Source organism: Micromys minutus, assembly GCF_963924665.1.
Source record: "Micromys minutus genome assembly, chromosome: 6".
Taxonomy (NCBI): Eukaryota; Metazoa; Chordata; class Mammalia; order Rodentia; family Muridae; genus Micromys; species Micromys minutus.
In genome coordinates, this window is record NC_137975.1 from 46,435,065 (window position 1) to 46,461,780 (window position 26,716).

Here is a 26,716-nt window from a genome sequence, read left to right on the forward strand (position 1 = left end):
TTGTGCTCACATATAACTGGATACTGCCTGTAAAGTACAGAATACCAACAATACACTCCACAGACCCAAAATAGCTAAACTAGAAGAATGACAAAGAGATGATGGTTGAATCTCACTTGGAGGGGGGAGTAAAACGGTCACAAAAGGCAGATGGAGGGAGGAAACTTAGAATGAGGGAGGATAAGAAGGGGAATGGAGAGATCAAGATCATGTGTAGGAAGAGACAGAAGAAAGGGCCAGAAGAACATAAGAATAAATACCAGTCTCCATCTGGGGGGATGGTGGTCAGGAGGGCAATATTTAGATAAGTTAAAAAGAAAATGATGGAGCAATCTATATTGCCTATGTCCACATGTATATGCATATAAATATGATCATTCTGTCCTCTTTTGCTTCTCTGCTGTTGTTATAAACAGCATGATCAAAGGCAACTGGGCTAAAAAGAGTTTAATTGGCTTACACTTTTTAGCCAATCATCAGGGAAGCCAAGACAGGAATCTGGAGCCAGGAAGTGAAGCAGAGACTACGAAAGAATGGCCCTTATTGACTTTCTCAGTTATATTCTTTATAGAATGTAAGCCCACTTCCTATCTATGAGTGGCACCACCCACAGTAGGCTGGATCCTCCCATATAAATCATTAATCAACAGATGTTCCATAGGCCTATCCAATAGCCAGTCTAGTATAGGCTATTTCTCAATAAAGTGGAAAAGGTTCTTGTTACCTAAGTGATTCTAGTTTGTGTTAAGTTAACGAAAATTAGCTAGAATTCTTATTTTTCTTTTTTAAAATTTTTTTGAGCAACTTTATTTTAAAAAAAAACAAAGATAAATGTACAAATTTAAAGCATTTTTGCATAAAAGTATACAAATACATTTTTGTCAATGCTTGTATTTTTTAAGCTTTGATAGTGTACATTAAGATCTAACTAGTTACAATGAGCAAAAAGTACATGTAAAATAGGATGTAACTAGGAATTAGTCAAAGTTTTCTTGGAGCATAATTGGTTTTTATTTTCTAGTTTTTTTTCTTCTTTTTCTTGAACTTCATATAGTCTGTGAGTTGTTTCTGGGGTGTTCAGAGCTTTTTAGGTTTAGAATCCAATTATCAGTGACTGCATATTCTGACTGTTCTTTTGTGACTGGGTTATCTCACTCAGGATGATATATGGTGGATATATGGGCACTTAAGTACACTATTATGTCATCTGCAAATAGTGATGTTTTTACTTCTTCCTTTCCAATTTTTATCCCTTTGATTGCCTTTTGCTGTCTAATTGCTCTGGCCAGGACATCTAGTACTAGGTTGAGTAGGTAGGGAGAAAGTGGGCAGCCTTGTCAAGTTCCTAATTTTAGTGGGATTGTTTCAACTTTCCCAACATTAAGTTTGATGTTGGCTGTTGGTTTGCTGTATATTGCTTTTATTATGTTTAGGTATGGACCATAGATTCCTGTTCTTTCCAAGACTTTTAAAATGAAGGAGTGTTGAATTTTGCTGAATGATTTCTCACCATCTAGTGAGAGGACCATGTTATTTTTTTCTTTGAGTTTGTTTATATGGTGGATTACATTGATGGATTTCCATATATTAAACCATCATTGCATCCCAGGGATGAAGCCTACTTGGTCATGATGAATGATCGTTTTGATGTGTTCTTGGATTTGGTTTGCAAAGATTTTGTTGAGTATTTTTGCATCAATGTTCATAAGTGTGATTGGACTGTAGTTCTCTTTCCTTGTATAGTCTTTGAGTGGTTTCTGAATGAGGGTTATTGTAGCCTCAAAAATGAGTTAGGTAGTATTCCATCTGATTCTATTTTGTGGAATAGTTTAGAGAGTATTGGTATTATGTCATCAATAAATGTCTGATAAAATTCTGCACTGAACCCATATGGACCTGGCCTTTTTTTGGTTGGGATGTTTTTGATGACTTCTTCTATTTCTTTACGTGTTATGGGATTATTTAGATGGTTTACCTGGTCCTGGTTTTCTTTAGTATCTTGTATCTGTCTAGGAATTCATCCATTTCCTCCATATTTCCACCTTTGTTGAGTATAGGCTTTTATAGTAAGATCCGATGATTTTTTGAATTTCCTCAGTTTTGATTTTTATGTCTCCACTTTCATTTCTGGTTTTGTTAATTTGAATACTTTCTCTTTGCCCTCTTGTTAGTCTGGCCAAGGGTTTATCAATGTTATTATTTTTCTCAAAGGACCAGTTCTTGGTTTTGTTGATTCTTTGAATGTTTCTTTTTGTTTCTATTTGGTCTATTTCTGCTCTAAATTTGACTATTTCTTGCTGTCTAATCCTCTTAGGTGTATCTACTTCCTTTTGTTCTAGAGCTTTTAATTGTGATATAAGGTTGCTACTGTATGCTCTCTCCAGTTCCTTTTTTGAAGCACTCAGAACTATCAGTTTTCCTCTCAGTGTTGCTTTCATTGCATCCCATAGGTTTGGGTACATTTTGTTTTGTTTTCATTGAATTCGAGAAAATCTTTAATTTATTTCTTTGTTTCTTCTTTGAACCTGCTTTTATTTAATTGAGCATTGTATAGTTTCCATTAACATACGGGCTTTTTGTTGTCTTTGTTATTATGAAAGACCAGCCTTAGACTATGGTGATCTGAAAGGTTGCATGGGAATATTTCAATCTTCTTATATCGATTGAGGCTCATTTTGTGACCAATTATGTGGTTAATTTTCGAGAAGGTGCCATGGGGTACTGAGAAGAAGTTATATTCTTTTGTCTTAGTATGATATGTTCTGTAGATATCTATTAATACCAGTTGGTTCATAACCTCTGCTTGTTTTACTGTGTCCTTGTTCAGTTTCTGTTTCCATGATCTGTCCATTGGTGAGAATGGGGTATTGAGGTCTCCCACTATTATTGTGTGGGGTACAATGTATTTTTTGAGCTTTAGTAGGGTTTATTTTATGAATATGGGTGCTTTAGTATTTGGAACATATATGTTAAGGATTTAGAGTTCTCCTGACAAATTTCCCCTGTATGAGTAAAAAGTGTCCTTTTTTAACTTTTTTGATAACTTTTGGTTGAAAATCTACTCTATTCGATATTAGAATGGCCACTCCAGCTTGCTTTTTGGGGCCATTTTCTTGGAAGTTTTTTTCCCAACCCTTTACTCTGAGATAGCTTCTGTCTTTGTCTCTGAGATGAGTTTCCTGTATTCAGGGAAATGCTGGGTTTTATTTATGTATCCAGTCTTATAGCCTATATCTTTTTATTGGGTAATTGAGTTCATTTATTTTAACAGATATTAAGGAATAGTGGTTGCTGTTTAATGCTATTTTTGCTTTTGGAGGTAGAATGTGCCTGCTTCTCTTTCTTTTTTGGTTTTCTTGCTTAGGTGTTTTCTTATTTTTAATAGGATATAGTTTATCTTGTACTATTGGGTTTTCCACCTATAATTCGTTGTAGTGCTGGGTTTGTAATCAGATATTGTGTAAATTTGTTTTGTCTAAGAATTTCTTAGTCTCTCCATCTATGGAGATTGAGAGTTTTGCTGGATATGGCAGCTTGGGCTGACACTTGTGCTCTCATTAGATCTGCATGATATCTGTCCAGGATCTTCTATCTTTCATAGTCTGCGTTGAGAAATTGGGTTTGATTCTGATTGGTCCGCCTTTATATGTTACATGACCTTTTCCCCTTACTGCTTTTAGTATTCTTTCTTTGCTTTGGATTCTTGGCGTTTTGACTATTATGTGTTGGAAAGAATTTCTTTTCTGGTCCACCCTATTTGGAGTTCTGAAGGCTTGTTTTATGCTCATGTACATCTCATTCTTATAGGTGGGGAAGTTTTCTTCCATGATTTTGTTGAAGATATTTACTGTACCTCTTAGTTGATAGTCTTTGCCCTCTTCTATTCCTATTATCCTTAGGTTTGGTCTTCTCATTGTGTCCTGGATCTCCTGGACATTTTTGGTTAGCAGCTTTTTGATTTTGCATCTTCTCTGACTGTTTTGTCTATGTTTTCAATATTGTCTTTGGCTCCTGAGATTCCCTCTTCCATCTCTTATAGTCTGTTGGAAATGCTTGCATCTGTGACTCCTGATTTCTTTTTTAGATGTTCTACCTCTAGTGTTGTCACTTTTAGTGTTTTCTTTATTGTTTCCATTGTCGTTTTAAATTCCTTCTTTTATTCCTTCATCTCTTTGGTTCTGTTTTACTCTAGTTCCTTCAGTTCTTTGAGTGTTTTTCTTGTTTCCTCTTTAAAAGCTTCTAATTCTTTATGCTTCTCCTCCCGTTCTTATTTAAGGATCTCTATCATCATCTTGAGGTATGATTTCAGGTCTGAGTCTTCTTTTTCTGGAGTGTTTGGCATTCTGCTGTTTGCTGTGATGGGAGACCTGGGATCTAGTGTTGCCTGGTTGTCTTGGTTTCCCTGGGGTACGTTCTTTTGCTTTCCTCTTACCATCTTATTTTATTGTCTGTGTTTATATGTGGTCTTGTTGTCAGTGATTGGTTCTTGCCTCTTCATTGTACTTGGCCTGTGTCCCTGGATCTCTGCGTGTTTCTGGTGGCAGATGGCCTGAGCATCTATTCTGTATGCATGGGCCGAAGGCTGATAACAGACAGCCCAAACCAGGGTTCATGCTTCTGTGAAACAAGCGAGGGGTTGGTAGAGGGCGCAATTTCTGCTTGCTCAGAACAGACCTCTGTGTTCTCCAGCTACTTAGCTATTCGGAACACTGTCCTACTAGTCCCGTGTCCCTGAATATCTGCTGTTCCTGGTAGCAGATGGCCTGAGTGCCTGTTCTTCACCCAAGGCCCTCCGGCTGGAAACAGACAGCCCAATGCAGGCTTACAGTTCCCTGAACCAAGTGGGGGGCGGGACTCACACTTTGTCTCTGCTCCCCGGCTACTCGGAACACCTTCTCATCTGGCCTGTGTCCCTGGATCTCTTCTGTTCCTCTAGAATTTTTTATGTAATTATTTATCTCTTTACAAGATTCAATAACTCCTGACAGTCACTGAGACCGTGGGGCATATTACTTGTGTATATGGAAATATTACTATGGTATATGAAATGACTTAAAGAATGTTACAGAACATTCCATGAGCAGATTGCCTTAATATGCTTCACTGAACGATCAGGGAAAGTTTCTTTGTAGATCATTTCCTAAAATGTTTAAATAAAACTTCAAATAACAATGAATATAACCATAATTTGGGTCATGCCTTTCCTGAGAAGGATTCATTCCTGCGGTTTTGTTGAAAACACACTTTGTACTGAGGTGTGTGCTGTAAGCTCTACTTTGGGCATCCACTGAAAATAAGTTGGTTTCCAGAGAGACCCTTATTTTGTGTTCCAGGCTTAGGATATGCTCGATGAGTAAAAGCTTAGGTGTCACTGGGTCATAAATTCTTTCTTTTTCTTGTCATCACCTTGCATTACACAAATTTATAGAAAACTCTACTTGCAATAAGTAATTCTCATTTCATATACAGAGACTAAATTTAAAACCCATGCCAGCTCTCCTTGACTACTACGTTAGCATTTATTGTAGAACACACATCTGGGCACTCTTTTTGATTTATTGATTTATTTGATTGTTTTTCTTTCTGGACATGAGTATTTCATGGCAGGCGGGAAACTTAGTGATCTGACATGAATTGTACACAATGACATGAATTGTGTACAAGTTCTGAGATTTAAACACTCCAGACGGAAGAGGCTTAAAGACACCTGCTTTCACTTTATTGACATCATCATCTTTTCTCTTTCTCAAAATTTGCTTTGAGAATAAATGATTTTGAGTATTAATATATTCTAAGAACATAAAATAATGTGTGCATCATTCCAAAAAAACACTAAAGAATTATTACTTAATAATGACTTCAGATGCTTATGCTAAAAGAAAAGAAAGAAGAAAGGGAGGACATGATGAAGAAGACTCAGAGGAAAGAAAAAGTTTACTCACTAGACCCAAAGCCTTCAGGGAGACTACACATCCCTATACATACCTGAACTACTATGATTCCATATGAGTTTTTATGAGTTGAAGTAAGCAGTATTTTCCCTCATAACTACTTGTACAGCTTCATACAATGCCCTGTTTCTCATCCTCTGTCATAAGAAGATCCTCAGAAAACAGTACCAAGGACTGAGGGCTTAAGCAGCCACAACCTAACTGTCATTTCTGGAGGATGGGAAATTCAAGCTCCTGGGACAGGGCCCCATGTGATCTTCCATGAGTATTAAAGGCTGCTGTTGGCATGTTTGTATAATACATATTTTGTATCTTCCTCCTTTAAAGAATGTCCTCCCTGTTAACATTAAACACTGTACTATAATCAGACAGCTTCAGTCAAGGAGGCAAAGGTATGCCTAATATCTCAGCAAAATGGTAAGTTCTGGAATCTTCAGGATATCCCTTAAGGCTGTGGAAAGCAACTCGTAAAATAAATGAGTTAGAAAACATATAATTTTTCAACTATGGAAAAACTTAAGGATGAACATGAATTATGGGGTATGATGGTTTGCGTATGCTCATAGTTCATATTCATCCTTACGTTTTTCCCGTCATTTACACCTTCGGTTCAGGTGACAATCTCTGATGGTTTGAATATGCTTGGCCCTAGGAGTTGCACTAGTAGAAGTTGTGGCTTTGTTTGAGGAAGTGTGTCACTCTGGGGGTGGGCTTGGAGACCTTCCTCCAAGCTGCCTGAGGATTCTTAGTCTGTTCCTGGCTTCCTTTGGATGAAGGTATAGAACTCTCAGCTCCTCCTGCACCATGTCTACCTGAATGTTGCCATGCTCTCACCTTGATGATAATAGACTGAACCACTAAACCTGTAAGCCAGCCCCAATAAAATGTTGTCATTTATAAGACTTGCCTTGGTCATGGTGTTTGTTCACAGCAATAAAACCCTGACTAAGACATGAGGGGACTCTCAAATCTAAAGGAACTAAAGTAGCTACACCAAGAGTCATCTTTTCAGAAACATACAAATACAGGAAGATACAAATACAAGCAGATTTCTGAGTTCAAAGGTCAGCTTGGAACACAGTGAGTCAAGGCCCAGGTGTAGTGGAAATAGTCATTTTAGGGCAAGTTCCCAGCTAGATAGTTTATGATCTGTGCTTAACAAAGGCAGACATATCTCTGAATTCTTTCACAATGTTAAAAAATTTATGAAAAAAAAATGCATCTAAGGCAAAAGAAAAGAAAAGAAAAAAAAAACAAAAGAAAAAAATGTATACTTGCTGTCTTCTAAGAACCAAAGGGCTGGAGACTTGGGATACCAATTCATAGGATAATCAAAAGGAAACATGGTGTAAATGACTGGATTAATATGTAAAATAAAGACTGGACCTGTGTTTTTCAGGATATGAGCTATTCTGAGAATTTTTTATGATAAAAGGAGGGAACTGATTGGAGAACACAAAAAGCAAGACAGAGAGATCTCTCAGGACAGCAAGCAAACAGAATCTATATATATAGACAGAAATCTCTAGAGAGAAATCAGAACATAGAGAGATGCAGACTAGAAAAGCTGTGTCTAACAGACCAGAGGTTGTCAGCTTGGATCCAGGATTAGACTTCTAGTTGTTCTTCTCACTGTTCCCAGATACCTCTTCTCTGTGAACCCCTCTCCAAACTGATGCTGGTTTTTTGCATATCATCTTCACACTCACTGGTTAAAAAATCATGATTTTATTACATGACTCTGAGATTTAAAAGTTCTATGGATTCTTGCAATAAGCCTATTTCCCTACAACAGTGTTTTTCAAATGCCTTTTCCAACACATGACTTATTTAATGTTTCATTCCCCAGTGTCTTTTAAAGAGAAAAGATTTTTAATTTTAATGAAATCCAGATAAGTCATACATTATTTAATAATCTATGCTTTTTTGAGGTATTTAAAATTATCTTTACACCCAATGTCCTCTACATTTTATATCATCTTCTGAGAGTTTTGTAGTTCATCAACTTTTATATATAAGTTTTCAATCCAATTGAGTTAACTTTCTGTGAAGGATGCATTGTCTATGTGGACAATTAGGTTTTGGCATAAGATATTCACCGATACCAAGAAACAGAAATTGCTAAAAAAAAAAAAAAAAAAAAAAAAAAAAAAAAAAAAAAAAAAAAAAAAAAAGACACTGCTGCTCCACAGAGGTTGTTTGCTTGCTTGTTTAAGGCACTCTCTTTTGTATCTTTTTTTATTCTTTGCCTGTACTTTTGATGGTACCAACTTGCCTTGCCTTGAACACTGCTGTTTGATAGTATGTACTTTATTCTGGGAAAACCTTATCTTTAATAATACCAGCACAGATTTTTCACATGAATTTTACCAACCTTCCCTCCCCTTCTCTTTGTAAGGCTTTATGCCATCTGCAGGCCCCACCTCAATACCCATTACATCCCCAAATTTTCATTTCAAAATATTATCAGACAGAGGAATATTATTTCAGTCTATTGATTTACGGTGGGTTCATGCAGTTCACTGAAAATGTGAGTTATAAGTTTTGACCTATAACTGCCAAGAAAAAGCCTAAATGGGTAATGATAATACATGTGTTACCTTAAAGAAATAAATGAATGCAATGGGAGATTTCCAGTTGAATCAGAAATTGCAGAAACAACATACAAATGGCCATTTTCCAAGCCCACCGAGAAGCACAGATTAGTGTGCCCTGATCTGATCTTCCACATCAATAAGCCACAGGGAAAGGAAACCAATGCACATTTGTCCAAGTGAAGATTTACTAAATTGATGGCTCAGGTGCCAGATGGGCTCAGTGTTCTTAGCCCTTGCTCTGTGAATTCCTTGCAGCAAATAAGATCAGATTCATGCTACACCAATACAATCTTTTTGAGAAAACTGATTTTTCCTACCTTGTTTTATGCTACATTTTTTCCTCTCAGCCATTCCCACATTGATCATTAAGCAAAAATGAAGCATACCTTACTTCCCTCAGTCCATGATGATGTTTACTAGCTTTAAATATAAGGAGATGACTTAATTCACAGATCTGTTATTTATGTTTCTCTAGGGGTACAAGTGTCTATGTTTTGCTTGTGACCTTTTATGTTTAAAAATGACTGATTTAAAATTGAGAAGTTCACTTGAACTTGAATTTAATAAATCTTCATACTATTGAAAAGGAGAAACTATTTATACTGCAGGGTCAGGTCACACTTTGTTCTTTTGACACTGAATACAATAATAGAGTAGACTCAGGATGGAAAAAAAGCTCTATTTAGTATAATAAAAAAAAGTTGTTTTCAAACTTCCTAATCCTGGAACACTTTAATACAGTTCTCCAAGTTGTGGAAAACCAAACCATAAAATTATTTTTTGTTGCTACTTCATACCTGCATTTGGCTACCATTATGACTCAATGTAAAAATCTGTTTTCTTTTAGCATTAGGTGACCCTTATGAAAGTGTCATTTGGACACAAAAGAATCATAACTCACAAGTTAAGAACCACAGAAACAAAGTGTCTCTGCAAACTTTATTAAGTGACATGAAGTTTCAAGCACAGTTGCTGACCAGAATGAGAAAACATTTGACAAAATTCAACACCCTTCCTTGTTAAAAGTCTTGGAAAGAACAGGAATTAGGGGATCATACAATATACAACAAACCAGTAGTCAACATCAAAATAATGAAGAGAATCTTGAATCTAAAATCAGGGACTAGACAAGGTTGCCCATTCTCCCCCTACATATTCAATATAGTACTTAGAGTTCTAGCCGAAGCAATTAGAAAAAAATAAAATGTCAAAGGGATTCAAATTGGAAAGGAAGAAGTCAAAGTATCACTATTTACAGATATGATAGTATACTTGTGTGACTCCAAAAATTCCACCAGAGGACTCCTAAACCTGATAAACAACATCAGCATAGTGGCTAGGTATAAAACTATTCAAAAAGATGAGTAGTCTTTCACTCAAATGATAAACAGTCTGAGAAAAAGGAAGTAGGAATATGATACCCTTCACAATAGTCACAAATAATATAAAATATATTGCTGTGATTATAACCAAGGAAGTAACAGATCAGTATGACTTCAGGTCTCTTGGAAAGAAATCAAAAAAGACTTCAGAAAATAGGAAGATCTTCTATTATCATGAATTTGCAGGATTAATATAGTGAAATTGGCCATCTTGATAAAAGCAATATAGAGACTCAATGTAATCCCCATCAAAATTCCAACTCAATTCTTCATAGAATTAGAAAGAGCAATTCTGAAATTCATTTGGAGTAACAAAAAACCCAGGATAATGAGGTCATCATCTCTGACCTCAAGCTGTAATACTGTATCCATATAACAAGCAATAAAACGCATAGTACTATTACAGATACAGGCAGGTAGATCATTGGAATAGAATTGAAGACCCAGAAAAGAACCCACACATCTATGATCAATTGGTCATTTACAAAGACATTAATATCATCCAGTTGGAAAAAAATGACAGCATTTTCTACAAATGGTGCTGGTTAAACTGGCAATCAGAATGCAGAAGAATGCAAAGTGATCCATTCTTATCTCCTTATGCAAAGCTCTATTCCAAGTGGATCAAGGTCCTACTCCTAAAACCTAATACACTGAATCTACCTGAAGAGAAACTAGGCAAGAGTCTTGAACATATGAGCACAGGTGAAATTTTCCTGAACAGAACACCAATTGCTTATGCTCTAAAATCAACATTTGACAAATAAGACCTCATAAAATTACAAGGCTTAGGTCTATAAGGCGAAGGTCACTGTCAATAGAACAAAACCGCAATGAACAGATTGGGAAAATATCTTTACCAATCCTACAACCTATGTTCTACAATTAGATAGAAGGCTAATATATAATATATACAAACAACTCAAAAAGTTACCCTCCAGAAAACCAAATAACCGTATTAAAAATGGGGTACAGAGCTAAACAAGAAATTCTTAACTGACAAATATTGAATGGCTGAGAAGCACCTAAAAAAATGCTTGACGTTCTTTGTCATCAAGATATGAAAATCAAAACAATCCTGAAATTCTACTTCACAGCTGTTAAGATGGCTAAGATCAAAAACTCAGGTGACAGCATATGCATATGTGGATAAAGAGGAACTTTCCTCCACTGTTGGCAGGATTGCAAGCAGGTACAACCACTCTGGAAATCAGTCAGTCGGTTTCTCAGAAAATTAAAAATACTACTACCTGAGGACCCAGCTATACGACTCCTTGGCATATAGCCAAAAGAAGCCCCAACATATAACAAGGACACATAATTTACTACGTTCAACTTTTTCATAATAGCCAGAAGCTACAAACAACCCAGATATCCCTCAAGAGATGAGTCAATATAGAAAATGTGGTACATATACACAATAGGGTAATATTCAGCTTTTTATAAACAATGAATTTATGGAATCCAGACTCAAATGATGAAACTAGAAAATATCCTGAGTGAGGTAATTCAGTCACAAAGTAACATAGTATAACTTATTGATCATATGAAGCTTACGAACCATAAATAGAAAATCAACTAAAAGTGCAGATGTTTTAATCATACGTAGAAGGGAGAACAAAATAATAACCAAACAAAGGTAGAGTGTAGGAGGGACTAGGGAGGGAAAGAGGAAGGTGAAGGGAAATGGGGGGAAGGATCAGGTATGTGAGGAGATGGGAGAGGATCTACAGAGGGCTAGGAAACTGAACAGAGGTGTGTAGCAATGGAGAATTGGAAACTTGGGGTAGTCACCAGAAGGTACCAGATGCCAAGAAAGAGGCTCTCAGGACCCAGGAGAGATGACATTAGCTGAAATACCCAAACAAAGGGAGAGAAAACTTATATAGACCATATACAGAGGTTAGGCATGGCCTCTGGTTAAAGGATGGGGATACTCACCTATCTTAAAATTTTTCTCTTAAAAAGTTCCTGTCTAAAACAAGATACATACAGTGAGTGAAGCAGAGACTGAAGACAAGGCCATTCAGACACTGCTCTACCTGGGGATCCATCCTATATGCAGCTACCAAACCCAGTCACTATTGCTGAAGCCAACCTGTCTTTGTTGGCAGGAGCCTGATGCAGATGAGCAGTTAGAAAAAGGACTGTAGGAGCTGAAGGGTTGGTAACCCTATAGGAAGAATAACAGTAACCAACCAGATCACCCAGAGCTTACAGGACCTTAACAACCAACCATAGAGTACCCATTGAGGGACCAATGGCTCTAGCTGTATTTGTAGCAGACCATTACCTTATTTGGAATCAATAAGAGGGGAGGCCCCTGGTCCTGTGAATGTTCAATGTCCCCGTGTAGTCCCCTATATAGTTTATATATATATATATATATATATATATATATATATATATATATATATATATATATATATATATAGTCACCCCATGCTAGGATGGTCAGGCTAGAGTGGATGGATGAGTTGGAGAGCACCCTCATAGAAGGGGTGAGGGGACAGGATGGGGTTTGCAGCGGGGATAATATTAATCCATGTAAATAACTGATGCCAAGAAGTGCTTATTGATAGGAGCCAGATATGGTGTGAATCACAGAGGTTCTGCCATATTCACACAGATATAGTTGAGGCTGCAGTGGCTACCTATCAGACTGAACATGGGGACTCCAGTGAAGGAGGTGGAGAAAAGAATGAAAGAGTGGAAAGGGTCTGTAACCCTATGTTTAGAATAACATTATCAACCAAACCCTCCAGAGCTCTCAGGGACTAAAACACCTACTAATGAGTACACAAGGAGAGACCCATGACTGCAGTTGCATATGCAGCAGAGGACAGCATTGTCTGGAATCAATGGGAGAAGAGGCTGTTGGTCTAGTGAAAGCACATTTTCCCAGAGTAGGGAAATGCCAGTGCACTGAAGTGGAGAGGGTGGTTGGGAGAGGGAGCACCTTCATGGAAGCAAAGTGAGGGGTGGGGGGATGGGAGTAGAAGAAAAGGGGATAACATTTGTAATGTAAACACAGAGAATAGTACATAGAAAAGCAATGTAAATAAATTAAATATCTAATAAAACAGGAAAAAAAAGAAAAAAATTTTAAAAAGAAGAAATAATAAATATTGAGTAATAAAAAGCAGTTTGGTGTATAATAAATGCTCACGGCATACTTGTTAATTAACATAAAATAAACTGCTGTCCATGTAAGAGATCAGAAAATAAAAGGGTCATAATGATGTTACAGAAAAATTGGAAAAAAGAAAAGAAAACCAAAGGCAGAAGCTATTGAGAACAGTAATGGGAAAACTGACCAATGATGAACACGTGGAGCTGAGAAGCTTGCACAGCAGAACTGCTCTCCTCTGGGAGCATGGTCATGGTAAAGCTAAGGGAAGATAGCAAATACACGTGAGAGATATTCTAAGTTTGAGTCCGCAGAATTTGCCACTGAACAAATACAGTGGGAAGTCAAAGTCAAAGGTCCCACCTGAAATCTGGCCTGGGGTTGTTGGATAAAACACATTGTGAGCTGTTGAGGAAAAGCATGGAGAAAGAGACTGCAGCTGAAGCAAGATAAAAGAAGACCCACCTTCTAGCTGTTTTATAAAATCATAAGTGGGACAAGGCAGTAGGTATTACTTAAACATCAAGTGACATTGATGTTCCTTTAATAAAATACTCATTTCAAAATTTTGAGAAAATACAAGGCATGTCACTCTTTAGTTACAGAGACAGTTTATTGTACTATAAGTTCCAATGATTGTATTAAACAAACCATACATGATTATACAGGTTTTATAAAAAGAACTACTTCAATTATTTTTACTTGTATTTTCATGAATTTTAGCATTCAGTCTTTAGTGTTATATTACTAAACAACAAAATAGTAGTTTAGTTAGTATCTGAAAGCTAATTATGAGTATAAATCCACCTACAGCTCTTCATCCTACCTTTTCTAATGTGGTAATGTAAGAACACTGGCTGAGAATTATAAAGAACAAGGTATTTCTGTCTCGTTTTTGTTTGTGTTCATACAAAACACTGTCTGACATTCTTTTATAAGAAATTCAGTAATGTAGAGAATTTTGGGTTGGACCAAAAATCTCATTTGTTATGAAGTAAACACAGAAACAAACAGTTCAGACATCTTTTAAAGTCTCATATTTTTCTTCCCTAGCTTGAACCAGACAATTGGGACTAATGATGTGGAACAGATACTTCCCATCTCTCCTGCCTCCAGCAACTCCACTCTGGCCATCTTGGCACCATTAGCCGCAGAATGAATTTAGCAACATAATTGGGGAATGTTGTTTCATCGGTGACTCACCCTACTTTTCTATATTCTTCTTTCTTCTTCAGCATCCCCAAAAGCCAGAATGATTCTAAATATAAACTTGGGGGTATGTAGGAAAAACCCATAGCATTAAAATTAAACAAATGTTAGTTTTAATATCATTCTAGCCCTGAAGTTTTACATCATCTGAATCACTTGTATTTTAAAAAGTAATATTTTACAGTTGCAAAGCAGAAATACTACAGGACTAATATATCTGATTATCAGTGTGCTAGTAGTTCACTCCATAGCCTCAAGATATACATATGTTTGAGTAACATTTCTCAATGTAAGGCTAGATAGCACATTTACTGATTCTACTCAGAAATTAACTTCTCACAACCGTGGATGGACCAGGTCTTATTCTCAACACTTAAAACACTATAGGATTGGTTTGGAATTGTAGTTCAATAACATTCATGTGGTTCCCAGCCCATCCCTAGCACTATGAAAAGAACGCAAGATTATATAAAATACATGTTCTAATACTGTTTTATAAGCCAATTTACAAATTCTCTGCCTGGATAAGAATGTATACATTCACTGTCCTTATGAACCTCCCTGTAGGTAGAGAATACTATTATCCCATGCTTAACTTTGTGGGTGTGTGTAAACATATGCATACCATATGCTAACATGGATGTGGTGCTTTCTGTTCTCCATCCTCTGATTTGCAGACATCTGAGATGGGCATGAGATATGGCACTTTAGCTCTAGTCCTATAGAGGCAGGACATGTAGACTAGAGATCCACAGCTTATAACTTCAGAGGGTTTTACAGAGTTTGAGTAAGGCATTGATATCATTGCTTTTTCTAAGCTAACCCACATGTTTCAGAACGAGAAGTAGATTTTGTGGCTATATGTAAATGAAAATTGTCTTTCAAGAAGTCTGTCTGATATACAATAAGGTATAGTTTATATGGAAACATTTAATATTAATGAAATAATACAATAGAATACATAATGAAGATTTAGAAAACACTTGAAATATAGGTTCCATTCTATTTATTCTTTCTTTAGAAAATATTATCATCCTGACATGCAAGACATAAAACATCCAACAAATAACATACCTGTTTCCTTACAACTAACATTATTATTGGAGAAAAGAGAAATCTCAGCATAAAGATAGTAGGTGGTATGCACAAGATAAATTTAAGGACTAAAGATAGAAAATGTCAGAAAATAACTTGTGTATATGGTATTCCAAGGACTTATTGAGTAAATGTGGACAGGCAGCGGAAGCGTATACCATGAAGAAGAAAAAGCATGTGCAAAGCCTAGATTGAACTGAACTGAATATTAGGTAGAGGGCCTTTTTTATAGTTTGGGGATGATAGTCTCACAGTGGAAAGGGGGTGGAGCCCATCATTTATTTTCCTGATCCCTAGCTGAAGATTGATTTGACTGAATGAGACAGGCAATCTTAGGAAGATGTCGATGATCCTGTAGGTACTATTTTATCAACAAAATTGAAAAGGACTAATTGGGCTGTTTTTCAAAGAATAAAATATGAGGTTCAAGGACAGAAACACAGAGACCATTTGCAAATAAATGGAAGTTTGTGATGCAATGGTGGCATGAGATAAGGGAGAATGAAGGTATTGGTTCTGGAAAGATCTGAGGTAAAGGATGACCATGTATGTAAATATTGATCAGGCGCACCTACCAAGATATGAAGAAGTGTTGAAGCAATCTTTTTACTGGACTTCCAGAGACGAACTTAGCTTTGTATAGTGTTTTGAAGATTAGCTGGAGACTAGTGAAAGCAATCATTCCTGTCTGAATAGTGAGAAAGGAAGACTCCTAACCAGAGAAGGGAGTTGGATGGATCCCTGAACATGCTTTTAACTCTTCCACTAAGGGATGCCAAGGCTAGGGAATCACACCTAGTTTCGATATCTGCAATCTAGCCAGGTATGGTGGTGCACAACTTTAATCCCAGCACTAAGAGGCAGAGGTAATTGCCAGCCTGGTCTGTAAAGCAAGTTCCAGGACAATGATAACTATGAAAAGAAACCCCTTTTTGAACACACCACACACACACACACACACACACACACACACACACATCAAACAAACAAAAAGAATATCAGTAAATAAGGTGCTCTAGGATCCTAGTATAGTCTGCAATTGGCACTGGGGCAACAGGGAATACAGGTGACAGAGTCACGTGACAAATCCTGGAAATCAGACTCCAGAGACCAACATCAGTGTACAGATCTGAGGTTACTGCCAAGGCCATAAGCCTATATTAAAGTGTCTGACCCAATCCCATTTCTCTAAATCCTTGGCCAATCATTTTTCACCACAACATCACAGTGCCTCCAATGAAAGTCCTACCTGATGATGTTACTCAGAAGAATCAGGGTGTGTGTGCGTAGAGGATGGGGGAACAGGGGGTCATCCTCACCTGTAAAGACTTCCTTGAAGATAAGGGAAGCAGCTATTATCCTGGCCTTGGTTCCTTGTTACTGTCTCACCAATGTTCTGGGAGCCATCTTAGATCTAATACTGTGTATGGTAAATCAGGACTCTTTGAGGAGTAGCAGAAGCCTGTGGTGCCTTGCTCTCCATCCCTCTTTTTCCCTCACAAGGTTGACTTTCACCACCCCAACCCATCCTCTACACACAGATATGACACGTGTTTTCCATATCACTTGATTTAAGAGCTTCTTGTCTGAGTGTCAAGGTGAGGCCTATAAATTTCATTTCCAGGTTTACTAAATCAGTTTGCATGGCAGAATAGGAGCACCCCCTTCTCTACATCATGTTCCAAGCTTGGGCTCTTCTGATTTTTAGTAGCTTCTCTCATTATCCCTGAGATTTTTATTAGGAATCAAAGTTGTGATGCTGAACAGAACTTAAGTATGGAATTTAGGAGAGAAGGAGCAGGTGAAGATATAAATTTTGGAAATAGCCTATTTTGAATAGATAGAAAATTTAAAATGTGAAAAAATAGTTTATAAATAATATTTCAGAATAGTTACAGTGTACCTCAAATTTTAAAGATTGTTGTCAGCAAAGAGAAATGAAATGGTAATGTGACTATAAACAACTCAGTAATTGCTATATTGAAACAATTAATTTTACAATCATTAAGTCTCACAAAGATTATGATACTGTAATATAATTTCAAATATGGCATCCTGGTATTTTGCATGTGATAAAAGAAAGAAATAACAGATTCAAACATATTTACTACATTTCAAACATTCAAGGCTAATTACTAATAATGATCTACAATAATTTCTCAAGTGCGATTAACCTTTAAGAAGCTGTAAACGTGAGGACACTTTAGGTTATTCCTGCATTTGAAGTATTGGTTTCCTTGGTAATTCTTCCAAGTAGACAGATTTGAAAATTCTCATCTTTGAAATGGTCTCTCTTACCTGGATAGAGGGTACAACCCATGAATGACAGATCATCAATTGCAATATCTCCAGTGAAGCCATCTCCCACCGAGGCCAGTATCAAGATCTAAGGTATAAAAGAAATGTGTTGAATCATGAATAAAATTATAGGAACCGACAGATCAAAAGGAACTCACAAGGTTGGGGAGAGGAAGATGGCTCACTCAGCACAGTGACATCTATGTATGTATGAGGTCCTGAGTTTGATGTTTTATACCCACACCCACATAAAACTTATGAGAAGTCATGGCTGAGTCTCATTTTGTCTCTACTGTGTCCTATGCACATTGGGGCCAAGAAACCTGACTGTGTCATTGAGGGAATAAACAAACGTTGGAGACAAGTACAGAAAAATCTAGGGCCAGGGTGACTATGTACTCTCAGATGAAGTGGTACCACCTACTCAACAGCTGGGAACCTCAGCACTTGGTTATATATAACAAACTTGAAGGAGTTAGCTAATCTCTTCAGGACTTTTCTACAGGCATCTATCTTGGGCTGTAAACACCCAGAAGGAGGAAGCTGTAGTTGATAGTTCTGTACACTCTGTAAACATTTATAAACATTTGTAAATATGTATGTGTGTATACATACTATCAGCATCACCACAGGGAACAGATGAAGGCTTTTCCATCCTCTGATCCTCACATGGGAGAAAGGCTCAGTCAATTTCCCCTGAGTCTAAAGCTTTGGTCTTTTGAGTATTACATACTACTTTGGACTTTATCTACTAAGAGACTCACTAGGGGTTTCCTCAGCTCCCTACACTGTATTTGAAACCTTTCAATTGCCTAAAACCTCTCCATTCAGATCCACCGGGCTCTGTGAAAATTTCAAATGCATCTCTAGAACAGTCTTGTTTCCTTCTGATCTTTAGTTATCTGAATACCGTCCATTCTTCTCTCATCCAATTTCCCCCTTTTGTCTTTCGTTAACTGTTTTCTACTCCTGAGTTTCAATGACCTACCCTTCCAGAATCCTTTTTGCTCTATCATACAATGAAATATACATCATATTTTAAGCAATATTCATATATAATTCATATTGATCCTCTTTGGAACCATATTAGTCCCATGACTTTGGTGTTGTTATAGGATCTATAATTCCACCAACAGCCTAAGAAATATGGGAAAAACACTATAGTAAATGGCAGGTCGTGATTGCAGCTGAGACTTACTGTAACAGAATCAATCATGACAAATTATTTTAATACTTATGCAAATGTTGGCATATTTACTCAGAATCTTAAGAAAATGAATTTGGACACAACAAATGTTTTAAGGAAAGTTAATTCCCTTTTTCACTATTAAAAGAAAAATATATTTCATTTCAGTTTTCTTCACAAATGCTGAACATGGAAGCTGAAATTTTATTTTACCTCTCATCTCAAATTCTATCCTGTACTGAATGCTATCAAGCCTTTATGTATTTATAGCCCAGTCCAAGGAGCAAGGTTTAAAAGATCAAATTTGCTGATGTCAAACCTCTTGGTAAACATCCTCAAATTTTCCTTTTTCTCCTTTTTAACTTTTGTGAAACCAGGATATCATAAAACTTTGTCATTGTGAAAATACTTAGCATCAGATGCTAGGCAAATACATAGTCCACCTGATATTTCCAGAGAAAATTGGGTGTACTCAATTTTAATCAAGTTTACATTAATATACATTATTTGCATCACCATGAAGAAGGAACATGTTACAAAGAGTTGCTCCTTTGGAGGGAATTCATGCCTGGTACTATAAACTCAGTGAAAATCCCTGTCTGAGGAGGTCTTAGACTTTCATAGGAACATAATACTGTCATTTAACTAAACTGACATTGTGACAATGTGTGTTTATAACCTTAGACAAGCGCTACTCTTAACCTAATTGGATAGGGCTCTCTTTGCGATGATAATCATTAATGCAGAGATGTGTGGTGGACCACAGCCTTGATAGTAAGTGACAGTTGTCACTGAGCCTTATAAAAGCCATTTATACCATCCCCTCTAAGGTTCAGGGAACATCCTGGAAAGGACAGTAGAAAGAATAATGAGAAAGTCTTTCAAATGCATTTCAATGTACGACACAGCAATTGTAGCCCTTAACACAACACTTAGGCTGCCTGCCTTGAGCCTGTATTACATTAGGTCTGTCAGCTCTTAGTCATAGATCAAAGGGGACTCAAATTGGCTACTGATGGTTTCTGGTGAGGGGGTAGTGATTGTTTTCAGTTGTCTGCCCACTGAGGAACCTGCCCTAGCCCCAATGGGTAATTCCAAATCACCATTACACAGACAATATTCATTAAATCAGTACATACAAAACAAAACAGACATCAATGTGAGAAAGGAACATGCTTGGAGGAAGGGAGAAAGAAATGAATGGAAGGATGCTAGGGAATAGTTCAGGGACAGGATGATAGTAATCATAATGCATGGTACATTTGCATATAAGTGTCAAGCAACAGGTCAAATAAAATTTTTATAAGAAATATGATGGGAAGAAAAAGCAAAATATAGATAATATATTCAGGACCAAATTCTATAAATATTATTAATGATCAGAAATTAATCATCAAATTTGTCAAATATGACCACAAAATTGTAAATTTGAAGAAAGCCTATAATCAGCTGAAAAATAGCAAAAGATAAATAAATTGCTAATAATATGGTGCTTAGATCAGTGTGTATGCAATACAGACGAAACCAGTATAGTGAGGTAACAACGCGGCTCATCTCAGAAGTGAGGAAAATGAAAACCAGGCAAATAGAAACCCAGTGAAATTCAGGCACATAGGTTTATGATTGTAATTATCTTAGTAATGAGCATGGAGAAAAATAATTCCAGGATCCAGTGTTTAATTGAGAACTACAGTGAAACCTGTGGAAACACATCCATAATAACTGTGGTTATATATACCACACACAGCTTCATTCTAGGATAGAGAGTCATTTGTTGTCTCCATATATCCACAGATTAAGGAATTGGCCCTTTTCATTGAACATTATAGGAAGACCACGTGACCCATAGTGTGCCACAGTAGATAAACAGCACGTTTGGGAGGCTGAAGATTTCACGGTTGATTTCAATTAGAGTTTATTCTAAATTATCCGACAAGCATGTTGGTGCTCTTTCTCAAGGAATGCAGACAGTTCTTGCTTGATCACATGATTGAATCATACACAGCATTTGTCAAAATATCAATATGTTAAAGACACAATTGTAAACATTCTTGAGAAGTAATGGACAATAGTTTCAAGTGCTGATTACAAGAAATGAAAAAATGATGAAAAACCATTATGCTTAATTTTTACACACCAAGAAAACATTGACTATTTCCAGGTTACATCTTGTTTTACATGTACTTTATGCTCATTGTAACTAGTAAGATTTTAATTCATACTATCAAACCTTTAAAAAAATCAAATACTGACAAAAATGTATTCATATACTCTTATGCAAAAATGCTTTTAACATCTGTACATTTATCTTTGTTTTTTAAAATAAAGTTGTTCAGTTAAAAAAAACAAAACAAAAGAAAAGCCCAAGAGACAGGAGCGGAAGTGATTGTCATTTCTGGCTTTCTGGATTGCCCTGGCTATTGATAAAAACATAAAATAAGAGAGAAAATGAAAAAGTGGAACAGCAGGAGAAAGAAAAGCCATGAGTTGTGGAAAACCAATGCCTCTGTTGCTTCCCAATGCTTGAGGCTGTTAGGGTCTGAGAATTTGGAAACTAATCCACTATGAAAACCAACTTCAAGCCAATGGAAGTATCTTTATTCAAAAAGCCAATGTAGTAGAAAGATGGCTGGGTTTGGTATCCATACTATATGGGTAGGAAAAGATCAATCTTATAAAGCAAAAAAACTACAAATTAGGTCGGGTAGAAGGTAGAAGATAGGGAAAAGGTAGAGATTAAAAAAAAAAAAGAAAAAAAAAAGAAATGTCAAGTTCTGTGTCCTACTGGTAGTCTGGCTTTCTTAATATCTACTCAAGCAAATCACTTAAACAAACAAAAAACTTTTAGGGAAATGTCAGATGAACTAGCAGGCTCTTGCTACCGTGCCTCCAAATCTGGGTTTGCTCTCCTTTACCCACATGGTGGAAGGAGAGAACCCATTACTTCAGACTGTACTCTTACTTCTACCCACATGCTGTGGCAAGTACTCCCTCTACCCAATACATACATACATACATATACACATACATATACATAATAAACACATTTTAAATAAAATATATTTACTAATACAACTTTAAAACTAATTTTCAAATATAGATATAAAAATCTGTTGTAGATTATCTAAGTACATAAATCTTCTTAATTTATTATGAGTCCTAATAAAATTAGTATGTCTTTGAAAATTAATCGTAGCACATAGGGATACATACACAATTACACACACACACACACACATACATACATACACAAGTATCTCTGTTCCAAAAATTCCACTTTATGTAGAGTATTGCATCTAGAGTAAGTGGAAGTACATTGAAATAGTAAATGTTGTATAGAAGTTAGTATTGAATTCTAGAAATCGGAGAAGCCACGTTTTCTATCTCGTATTTTATTAAATGACCTAAGATTCTACTGAAAACCTAGATTAGTATAGATTATGGCTTTTTTTAAATTTACATGTCATAAATCTGAGGGTTACAAATAATTGGAAAAGAATTTGGCAAAAGAATTCTTTATGTACACAACCTTATATTAATTTAAAAATTAACATGTGGCATATTGACATGTCTTAGCAGCAGTCACTTGAGTTGTGCCATATATAGTCCTGAAGTGGGAATTTCTGGTTTTGTTGGACACTCAGTTGTGACCTGTGGTATTTTTCTGAACATTGTCTTATAGGAGGATATTTTGCTGAAGCAGAGAAGTGAGAGGGTGTTTTCCCGAGAACAGACATGTGGTGGTTTTCTGGAAGTTGCCTGGTGAAAAGGCATGTAATGTTTTGCTGAAGCAGATGCTTCAGAGGACATGTGATGTTTTGAAGTGGATAAATATAAACCAACAGACAGTGGTCAATGCTCTTACATTGGTTCACCTTGTTTTCTTTGCTGGTCTTTGCTTCTTGTGACTTTGTAGAGAGAAATGCATCAAAGACAGTCTTCTGGTATTCTAGCTGCTTCTTGCCACTTCCACAGACTTATGCCCATTGGCAGAGCCTCAAGGTTTCTTCTGGATCAAGTCACTGCTGCTGATTCACGTTTGGTGTTTGTCAAGTGGACCGGACTGGTGCTTCTTATTTGTGTTCGGTGTTTTGCTAGTAGAGAGGACTGATAACTGTACAGATTGGAACCACCCCGAAGAACTATTTCTAAATGGGTCTACAACCCCTGTTTTCTATTAATCATTTGTCTCCAGAATCTGGTGGATAGTGGGCTAGAATGGAGGCTAGAATGTTTAGAAACCTAAAATTTAAACAGGTTTTAAAATTATAACCCTACACATTCTTATATCCTCATATATAATGTATATACTCTTTTTTTATAACTTAATATGCCTTTCATATTTACATATAATAATATGCATTATATGTATTATATATAGAGAATCTGATTTCATGTCTTACATATGTCCTGATACCTTATGGCAGGTACAAACGTTGCTGAAAAGACCAGAGTTCATAGGTAAGATAACTGCATGCAATAAATTGCAGCTTTTTTAAAAAAACTGAAGCATTCTATAAATTTTTTGTTCTTACAGAATTTCAATATTTTAATGATGGAAAATAGATAAGTTTCTATCATGCCTAACATATGGTAATTTCAAAACATGCAATCTAATTGTTGAAGTTATGTACAAAATAGTACCGACTAGTAACTAGTTAACCAATAATTTCCAAAGGATAAATATTTACCTTACCTCATGTTTTTAATAGTTTATATTTATTTTTATTGTGCTTTCCCAGAAAACTAAAGGCCCTGTAAGTCTGACTTCATTAACACTTTATGAGGAACTGTTCTCAATTCCTCCAAAGGCATTTAGAAACTGCTTAATATATATCACATGATCTATGATTCTTGAGGGCACCTTAAAGTTTTGTATAAATTATAAAAAGTTGCCATCCAATACACAGGGAAAGATTTGTTGACATCAACATAAGAGGGCTTTAAATCATCTTTTGAACTGTTTACATAACCCTAAAAACATTTTCTATAAAATAACACTCAGATTTGATCTGACAAAGTTTCTATTTATTAGTTTGTCTGTTTGGTCTTATGATACACACAAAACACTGTATAATAATTGAAGATTTCAAATATTATACTAGATATGAAAAACTATCATTAAATATGGGCCATAAAAGTTGCATTTCATCAGCACAAGAAGCTAGGCAGAAACATAGGTAATAAAAATATAATTTTGCAACTAAAGGATTAAATGAACTAACACAGATAAACGGACTAAGCACAATAAAAAAGATTGCTTCAAAAATAGGATGTCTGCACAATCTGAGTCCTTAAATGGGCTAGAAAAATGGTAAAGTCTTTGTTACTATTCAGTCCTCATATTGAATTTTATCTTAGGTAATGTTGAGCAATCAAAAAATGCAGCTTTTTACAGGTTTTTGACTCAGAAATGTATCGGTTTCTATGGTAACTGAAAAATCCATGCTAACCTTTTGAATGTCTTATATGTATTACACAAAAAACTGAATAGTGGTTCCTGGGCTAGACCCAGATTATTAGAGTTTTAGCTTATGCTAAAAAATGATCTCAAGTCAAATACGTCACCAATGTTTGAAATACAGGCTATTTTTCAAGAAGAATTAGCTCCTGGCTTGTCACAGACCCCAGTCCTCTCTGCTGCGTACCACAGTTACCTTATATCTAATACACGTCTGTCAGTCATGCACTAAGTCTGCTTCTCAAAGACTTCTAACTCTGTAAATCCCTTTAGCATGTTAAGTCAGAAACCAAAGCATCGGTGATATCCCCCTAATTCTGAGTCAACAAGACAGTCTACCACATTGAAAAGTACAAATGTTTTATTTAAAAATGAATATTATATAGCAAAAATAGTAAAAAAATATAGCTACTATACATTTTACCATTTTCCCACCCCCATAAGATAACATGATGAGAGATAAGTATATCTATGTATTGGGACATACTTTACAAAGAACACCTTGGGAGACTCTTTTTTATAGATTTCTCACAGAACTACCCTGCCCTTGTGTAAAGATGGAAGAGATGGGAGACCAGACTTAATTGGGAATTTATTGTTATTATGTAAGGAATGCAAGCAGCTAGAGTCACTTCACTCAGCTGCAGCTGATTTGACTTCTCTTCACCCACCAAGCTCCTTCCCATTCCTGTTTCTGCTGTGTTGAAGACAGAGTGAAAAACATATTGAAGATCTTGCTTGAAGAACAAGGACATGTAAGACTTAGACATGCCTCTTTATATGAAAAATGTATTTCAAATGACATACGCGTACACAGACACACAGTTTTATTTCTGAGTGTGTGGTTCATAGGAAAACATATTTACTTTTGCAAGTTGCAGTGAATCAAAACGACAATGTTTATTTTAGCTTCCTTTGTCACTTTAGATGTACAGAAAAGGGTAAAAAAAATGAATATGGTTAGCTTTGTGGTTACATTTTATTCTTCCATTTCCCTCATATTACAGTGACTTTCAGAAACTTCCCAAGTGAATTTTGAAAGGGATAAACGTTGATCAATTTGAAGCTAATTCGCTACTTGAGACTCTGCTCTGCAAATGTGCATGCTATTTTCAAGCTTCCCCTGGAGACTGTTCTGTGGAAGCGCTCTCACATCCCATCTATTATTTGAATGAAGACAAATAACGCTCAGTTTCTTCAAGTCCTAAGAATTCATACAAAGCATATTTGACTTCTGGGTACAATGAAGCATTTAATTGAAAAAACCCTGGTCGATTGTAGAGAAAGAAATGAAAAGGAGATTTAGAGCTATTGACTGAAAAGTTGGGAAAGTTGTGTTTTATTATTAAGAACGACATAGTAAGGTACATAATCTCAACAGAAAAGAATGCAATGTTGTTTAAGTGATTTTCACATAAGTGCCAGAACTGATTTCTCCTTTAACAAGCATATATTTTAGTTGATTAAATGTGCTTTCTGACAATCACATACATGTATTTAATGCATGCTAATTATTTTTACTTTCAACCCACTTCTGTCTTCTCTCCACCCCTACCACTTCCTCCCACCCTTAAAATTCTTTTTTATTATTACCTTTAAATTTATCTTTTAATCAACAGATTTGACCTTCTTACAACTAAAGCTAATATTTAAAAGAAAGTAAGTGGGATTCCAGTTTATTGTTATGAATACACAGTAAGTCTTTTTATTATAATGTTTGTGTATTTTCAGTGTCCTTGTATAAGAACCAACTAACTACCCTTTGTGATGGTTTGAGTGATAATGTTTTCATAGCTCTAATGTTTGAAACTTGGTCTCCAGTTTTTGGAATTGTATTGATAGGCTGAGATTGTGTGTGGCCTTGCTGGAGGATACATATTGCTTGGGACAGAGTTTGGGAAGTAAGTATTTTTCTATTACCAATGTATTGTCTGCTTTCTGCTTATACTTTAACATGGGAGCTCTTGGCTTCCTGTCTCTGTGGCTGTCTTACTTCTCTAGTTGCTATGCCAGCCTGCTACCCACAATAGTGGTGATGGAATTTTTACCCTCTGATACCATAAGGCCCAAATCAACCATTCATTCTGCAAATTATGTTGTCATGGTGTTTCCTCAAAGCAATAGAACAGTAACTTGAAAACCATTCTACTCAGCAATTGTGGAAAAACATGAAGTAATTGTAAATCATTCTACATTGCTGGGAAGAGACACCAGAAACATTGCAACTCTTATAAGAAAACATTTAAATAGGACTGCATTACAGTTCAGAGGTTTAGTCTATTATCACCATGGAAACATGGCAGTATGCAGGCAGACATGGTGTCAGAGAGTGAGCTGAGAGTTCTAAACCTGCATCCTCAGGCAGTAGAAAACAAGTTCCACACATCTGAGGCCTCAATTTCTGCCC

The 26,716-nt window shown here is 36.2% G+C and overlaps 1 protein-coding gene across 1 annotated transcript in view; it reads right to left on the bottom strand.

The window, feature by feature from the left end:
- The window catches only part of MALRD1 (MAM and LDL receptor class A domain containing 1), a gene marked incomplete at both ends in the record, with an annotated part of 691,362 nt that overhangs the window by 436,035 nt on the left and 228,611 nt on the right, over positions 1-26,716 (bottom strand). The window contains one exon of the mRNA XM_080918486.1: positions 17,663-17,750. Coding sequence (XP_080774612.1) covers positions 17,663-17,750 — 88 coding nt within the window. The remainder of the gene's footprint in view (positions 1-17,662; positions 17,751-26,716) is intronic.